This window comes from Diplotaxodon limnothrissa, linkage group LG17 (genome assembly GCF_057381915.1).
Source record: "Diplotaxodon limnothrissa isolate DT_005_m linkage group LG17, D_limnothrissa_male_GT1.1, whole genome shotgun sequence".
Lineage (NCBI taxonomy): Eukaryota > Metazoa > Chordata > Actinopteri > Cichliformes > Cichlidae > Diplotaxodon > Diplotaxodon limnothrissa.
Window position 1 is genome coordinate 40309748 of NC_140612.1, and position 7096 is coordinate 40316843.

A 7096-nucleotide genomic window follows, 5' to 3' on the forward strand; every position below is an offset into this window, starting at 1 on the left:
AAACTACCGGAAGACAATAAAAATACAGCGGGGTTCAAATGAGCGCTGGATTTAAAGAGTGATGGTCAGGATTCTTTTAATAGGAAATTTCCGAGTAGCAGTCAGACTGTCTGTGACTCAGATTTTGAGACTTGAGCTAGAGCTCTCCAAATGTGCACGATGAGCAACCGCAAGGTGGCATCTGTGGCTGAAGCTCAAGAAAGTTTGTGAAAGAGACCAACTTCATTTTTTCTGTCTTTTACATTTTTCCGAAGATGTGCTTTGAGCCATGTGACTATTTACTGATTTAGGTGGTGATTCATTTAATCCAGTGAAATTCAATTCAAGGAAAAAAAGAGTTTTATATGTTCACTTTTTTTTTTTTAAAGTACAAGTTTGTGAATCTCTCTGGAGGTGATTCACAAACTTGTAATTTTTTATCAATCAAAGAGTACTCGAGTATTTGTACTTATCATTTCTCCATGTTTGTTCATAGGTTTTATAGAGGCTATAGATATTAAATCCCCCCTGTCGTGGTAATACGTTGTGTAAACCAGTAAATATTATTAGACATTAATTAAAATCACAGCTTCCGGTTTTTATGGGGACAAAAACAAACAAAAACGCATACAATTAGTTAATTTAAGGCTGTAGCACTGAAGGAGTGAGAATAGAAAATAAATATTCTGTGGATAAGAAAGCTTGTTTCTCCCAAAAATGATTTCTGGCAGAAAGAAAGAAGGAAAAAGATTGTCTACTTGTTACTTGTTGTCCTATAATCTGTGAAACTTAACTCATGAAAGATATAAAGTTATTTTGACAAAAAGAATGTTTTCTGCAATCACTTTTTAGCAAAGTGGTTTTTATATGTCCGTGTTTGATCCGGCTAAACAGTCTCATTGACATTAGAAATGTTTTTTAAAGAGTGATGTAGCCAAGGGTGCATCAGAAATTACAACGCGTATAACATATTGGTTTTATAAAGATATTTTAAGTGGCCAAAAAGGACTGAAACGATCATAATGTAGGTAGAGTTACCCAGAGTCATAAAGACACTCGCAAAGCAGGTGATTCATAAACTCTGCTCACTAAAATCCCTCTTTGTCACAGGGTGGATGGGTGAGTAGTGAGGGTGATAGGAGGGGAAGGAAGGAAGGAGGAAGCACCGCCCCCCCCATACAAATAAAGCTCAACCTCGCTGTGGACGTTCTTAATTTCAGCGTCGTCGTCGTGCGCGAGAGGGAGTTGCAGACATGAAACAAACGTGGATCTCACAAAGTCTCCGGAGCATGAACAAACTCACCTTGCCGCTTTTCCTGTTGGCCCTGTGCTTTCTCGCCGGTGAAACTGGTAAGCTGCGGAAACTGGAGATTATTTCTTACAGTTTTTCCATTTTATTTTATTGCTACAGCCCAAATCACAGCAACAGTTTAGAAGTCGTGATTTCTTTCTATTATTATTATGATGATGATGCCTAATAAGATGTCTTCTTGAGAACTGATTATTTTTTATTAAACAGACAGTAAGTGTCCAACCGTATCTGTTACAGTTAACCCATGTTGCTCAGAGCCATGCCAGAACAGGGGCGTCTGCACACCACTGGCCTCAGAAAAATACGAGTGTGACTGCACACGCACGGGGTACTATGGGCAAAACTGCACAACAGGTAAGTGTGAACATCGCGCTTGGAGTGAAACAAGGTGCATCTCTGGTGGTGACTTGATGGCTTGATTCACGTGCTCTCTTGGTCTCTTACAGCTGAGTTCTTCACCTGGATCAAAGTGTCTCTGAAGCCAACACCCAACACAGTCCACTACATCCTGACCCACTTCAAGGGTTTCTGGAACATCGTCAACAGCATCTCATTCCTCAGGGATGCCATCATGAGATATGTGCTGACATGTAAGTCTCTCTCTGCTCGAAGGCAAAAATGAAAAAGTGGATTGGAAAGTTTTTCACAGTACATTAAACAGTTTGCGCAGGAACTTGTTGTAGTGTTTATACTAAATGAAGGACTAATATGGGTTTTCCTTTCTCTAGCCCGATCCCACATGATTGACAGTCCTCCAACTTATAATGCTGATTACGGCTATAAGAGCTGGGAAGCCTACTCCAACCTTTCCTACTATACGCGCTCCCTCCCCCCTGTGCCGCAGGATTGCCCAACCCCTATGGGAGTAGTAGGTGAGTACACTCTCTACCTTTGGAGAACCAGTTTTCTTAGATTCTTAAGATACAAAACCGTCTTTGTCGAATTACATCATAGGAAGCGCGCACATTGGAATTAGCTTTCCTCTTAGATCAATTATAAAGTGTCTGAGGCAACATGGAAAAACCTCCCCCTACAAGCCCAAACCAAAGAGATCAAGTTATTTTTTGCGTCAGAAGTATGAAACAGACCCAAAGAGCTGTGATTTTCTTATCATACTGTTATGTGCTCATTGAAGTCTTCTTATTCTTCCAGGCAAAAAGGAGCTACCTGATGTTAAAGTTCTGGCTGAGAAGCTCTTAATGAGGAGACAGTTTATACCAGACCCGCAGGGCACCAGTTTGATGTTTGCCTTCTTCGCACAGCACTTCACCCACCAGTTCTTCAAATCTGACATGAAGAGAGGGCCTGCTTTCACTGTTGCTAAGGGTCATGGGGTAAGTGGAGCTGAAGATCCCGGCTTTTGAAAAGCAAACTCATTTTAATGTGACCCAGTTTTAATTGGCGTGTCTTGTGCTGTCAGGTGGACCTCAACCACATCTACGGTGACAACCTGGAAAAGCAGCACAAGCTGAGACTCTTCAAGGATGGCAAGCTGAAATATCAGGTATGGGGGGGAAAGGTAGCTGTACTCGAGGCAGTCAAAGAGACCAGCTCATGTGCGTTTCTCACAGCAGTTTCCTCTTTTGCGTAACTCCGCAGATGCTCGATGGAGAGATGTACCCCCCTACAGTTAAGGAAGTGGGTGTCACGATGCATTACCCCCCTCACGTCCCAGATTCTCACCGCTTCGCTGTCGGCAACGAGGCATTTGGCCTGGTCCCTGGTCTGATGATGTACGCCACCATCTGGCTCCGCGAACACAACCGTGTGTGCGATGTGCTGAAAGAGGTCCACCCATACTGGGATGACGAAAGACTCTTCCAGACCGCACGGCTCATCCTAATCGGTAAGACAAAAGAAGTCCAGATACCAGCTGTGACGTAGTTGGGATTTTTTATTAAAAAGCTAATAATCATATTGTTAGCAGGACTTCTTATTCACCTCCCAATGATGTTGCGCACAGTGGAGCATTTCATTTCAGGAACCTGATTTACTGAAAGACTTGAGAATTTCTTGTAAACATCAGAAAGAGGAAATGTGTTTTACTCTCAGGACTCCACTTTGTGCTTACCCACACTACAGACATGCAAATGAAGCATCAATAAGCACGATTTATTCTAAAGCAGAGTGGCTTTTAGCATCTAGAGTGTCTTCATTATATAAACCGTCACATTTCTCATCTGGCAGGTGAGACCATCAAAATCGTGATTGAGGACTACGTGCAGCATCTGAGCGGCTATCACTTCAAACTCAAGTTTGACCCCGAGCTGCTCTTTAACCAGCGCTTCCAGTACCAGAACCGCATTGCATCTGAGTTCAACACCCTTTACCACTGGCACCCTCTGATGCCCGATAGTTTCCACATTGAGGAGACAGATTATAGCTACAAGCAGTTTGTCTTCAACACCTCTGTCGTGACCGAGCACGGCATCAGCAACCTGGTGGAGTCGTTCACCAATCAGATTGCCGGACGGGTACGAACTCTTTAAGCTCCGCAGCAGCAGTTAGACTGAAACATACAAGACCAGTGTTGCTCTAAGGATGCAGAATTGAAATTTCTTTTTTTTGTAATTTAGGTTGCTGGTGGTCGAAATGTCCCCGGACCCATCTTGTATGTGGCCATTAAATCCATAGAGAACAGCAGACAAATGCGTTACCAGTCCCTCAACGCCTACAGGAAACGATTCTCCATGAAGCCCTACACGTCTTTCGAAGACCTGACAGGTGAGACAGATTCAGCACTTCTTGAAAATACCTGTATGCTGAAAATGTGACAAAAACAGGTTCTTGTAATTGCTGTCTCAGGCCCAGCTATTGATAGATTAATATCTTTGCAATGCGCTGATTCTTATTTTCACAAAGTGTGACTGAAAAACCTGCAGGCTGCACAATACGGTTTATGCAATAGTTTACCTGATATTGAGGAAATGCCTCAGAGTCCCTAAGCAGCTGCTGGCAGTTTTGAAGGTTAGGTATTTATTTCCATGACTCTGAGAACCAGATGGCCATTTCATCTTAAGGTAGAGTAAGCAGACTGTCATGACTGCAGGCGAGATATAAACAGACACGGGGAGTCCCTCTACTTTAAAGAGGAAGATTTAAACTTTTCAAGAGGTTTAATGTCGATTAAAAACTAACTTTGACTTGCTGTATAAGTGAAGGAAAAAATGGCGTGCATGCTAGTGGAAAGATAAAAATCAGGAAGTAAAGACATATGAAATCTGTCAAATCGCAGTGACCGAGCCAGTGGGAAGGACGCCAGATTGTGTTACTGACCAAAACCATTTCCTTGTTTGTGTTATTCAGGGGAGAAAGAAATGGCTGCGGTGCTGGAGGAGCTGTACGGGCACGTCGATGCTGTGGAGCTCTACCCGGGCCTGCTGGTGGAGAAGCCCAGACATAACGGCATCTTTGGGGAAACAATGGTGGAGATGGGGGCTCCTTTCTCCCTCAAGGGCCTAATGGGAAATCCCATCTGCTCCCCGGAGTACTGGAAGCCCAGCACCTTCGGAGGCACAGTCGGCTTCGACGTGGTCAACACCGCCTCGCTCCAGAAGCTGGTGTGCAATAACGTGCGGGGTCCCTGCCCCGTGGCGTCCTTTCATGTGCCCGATGTTAAAGAGACCGGGTCCATGATCATCAACTCAAGCACGTCGCAGTCGCAGGGCAGCGACATCAACCCCACCATTATTTTGAAAGAAAGGACTACTGAGCTCTAATTTTATTTAAGCGTGTTGTTGTTGTTGTTGTTGTTGTTGTTGTTTTTTAAAAAAACACAGTTTTATTTATTTATTTATTGGTATATTTATTTTATATATTTATACTGTAAAATAAAACCAGAACAAGTGGAACAAATTTTTATATTTGTGATTGAAATTAGAGTAAGTAATTTGTATTTATTTTGTACACTGTCTTCTTATACTGATAACCTCAGGCACTGCAACTTAATACTTGAAGGTCAGTTTACAGTTTCATTAAAACAGTAAGTTACTGTTAAATGTTTCCCTGGATTACCTGTTGCCTCTCCATTTATGTTCCCATAGTTGTATCCCAGTAATAAACAGTGATGAGAGTTTTAAAGGGCAGTGCTCCGGTGCAGACTGATTGTGACTATCTGCAGTTCACGTTGTTTTAGTGATTTCATTTTGACCAGTTTTCGTATTAGTCAGAATAATATGAAATGACAAGTGTATGTTGAATCCACACTGTTTTTTTTTTTTTTGTTTTGTTTCGTTTTTGTTTTTTTATTTTTTTTATTTGTATTTTCAAGGAACAAACAAATATTCTGATTGTACAGGCTTAAAATAGTGTGTGCCTACGGTCTTCAGAGTATTAAACTGAATAAATGATGGAAGTCATACTTCAGAAATCAACTGTCCGTGTTGCTGTTTTCATGACGTCACTTTGTGTTCTTGTATAAACTCTGAACTGGCTGTGACAGCAGGATAAGACACTGTTATCTGAACATAGAGCGCACACATATCAGTTCACATGCTCTGACTGAAATGCAAATGGCTGTAACTCTGAGAAGTTGTTTCTTTCGACACACTCAGCGGCCGCTTTTTCTAAGTAGGCTTTGTTAGGGCTGGGTTGGACCTTCCTTCCTACAAGATACAAAACTAACAAATGTGTTCAAATGGCTGTAACTCTGAGAAGTTGTTTCTTTCGACACACTCAGCGGCCGCTTTTTCTAAGTAGGCTTTGCTAGGGCTGGGTTGGACCTTCCTTCCTACAAGATACAAAACTAACAAATGTGTTCAAATGGCTGGAGACCTATTGACATTTAAATGATGTTCTGTTGGTGTTAACGGGGCCAAAGTGTGTCAAGAAAACATCCCCCACATCATTGCGCTGCCACCATTAGTCCGAACTGTTGATAGAGGACAGGTTCTCTGCTGGACTGAGACCGGATGACTGATAAATCACACAAATATATAAACAAATAACAAAACTCTGAGATAATGAACTCACAAAAACAACCAAGAAGCAGAGACCACAGCGTAATGTAATTACTGAAACTGTCCGTTATAATAATAGTTACAATGTAAGAAACTGATTTACAGGATACATTCCTGTAAATCAGCTGGACTCAGAGGTAAAAAGATCCCCGTCTGTGAATAAACTAGAAAGGATAAAGTTTAGGTATATAACGTCTCAGTCTAATTAGCAAACCAAATCTCACATCAAGCCTTTTCTATACAATTTAATTTAATTTATACAGCACGAAATCACATAATAGTCGCCTCAAGGTGCTTTATATTGTAAGGTAGACCCTACAATAATACATATAGAGAAAACCCAACAATCATATGACCCTGTGTGAGCAGCACTTTGGCGACAGTGGGAAGGAAAAACTCCCTTTTAACAGGAAGAAACCTCCGGCAGAACCAGGCTCAGGGAGGGGCAGGGCCATCTGCTACCAGTTGGGGTGTTCTTTGAACAAAGAGAGCGAGAGCGTGACCTTGAGTTAAGTATCAACTTCACATTCAAACTTGACAGCAGCAGTCCCATTCTCTCGCTGTGTGTGTAAACACTCTTATCTGCAGGTCTGAAAGCGCAACGTAGCAACATTACATTTCACATACTACTGATGTCATAAAGTCTGAGCTTCAATCAAGATTCCCTGCGCGACTGCTATTCTCTCGAGTGCACTTTGTAGCTGAAGAGTTTTCACTTTTGTAGAATAAAACAAGTCTATACTTGTTAAGCTTAAAGAAGTTTGCGTGCCGTGAGGGAGCCTGGCAAGATCTCGTGCTTCGTGTGAGATCGCTTTAGAACGTAAACGATCCGTTTTGCATTAAAAGA

General features: G+C 42.1%; 1 protein-coding gene across 1 annotated transcript; it reads left to right on the top strand.

Annotated features, from left to right (window-relative positions):
- Window positions 1–1210: 1210 nt before the first annotated feature.
- ptgs2b (prostaglandin-endoperoxide synthase 2b) lies at window positions 1211–5490 on the top strand. The gene is made up of 10 exons (XM_085376482.1): window positions 1211–1329; window positions 1529–1645; window positions 1738–1881; window positions 2020–2163; window positions 2444–2625; window positions 2712–2795; window positions 2891–3137; window positions 3479–3765; window positions 3868–4015; window positions 4598–5490. Exons 1-10 carry the CDS (start codon window positions 1233–1235, stop codon window positions 5008–5010), a joined length of 1863 nt encoding a protein of 620 aa, XP_085232608.1. The 5' UTR covers window positions 1211–1232; the 3' UTR covers window positions 5011–5490.
- The last annotated feature ends 1606 nt before the right edge of the window (window positions 5491–7096 follow it).

What these genes read in the sequence shown, in the direction of transcription:
- ptgs2b (XM_085376482.1), top strand. Translation starts at nt 1,233, where the DNA reads ATGAAACAAACGTGGATCTCACAAAGTCTCCGGAGCATGAACAAACTC. An exon ending in CGCACGGCTCATCCTAATCG is followed by an intron (nt 3,138 to 3,478) that starts GTAAGACAAAAG and finishes CTCATCTGGCAG; the next exon opens with GTGAGACCATCAAAATCGTG. An exon ending in CCAATCAGATTGCCGGACGG is followed by an intron (nt 3,766 to 3,867) that starts GTACGAACTCTT and finishes TTTGTAATTTAG; the next exon opens with GTTGCTGGTGGTCGAAATGT.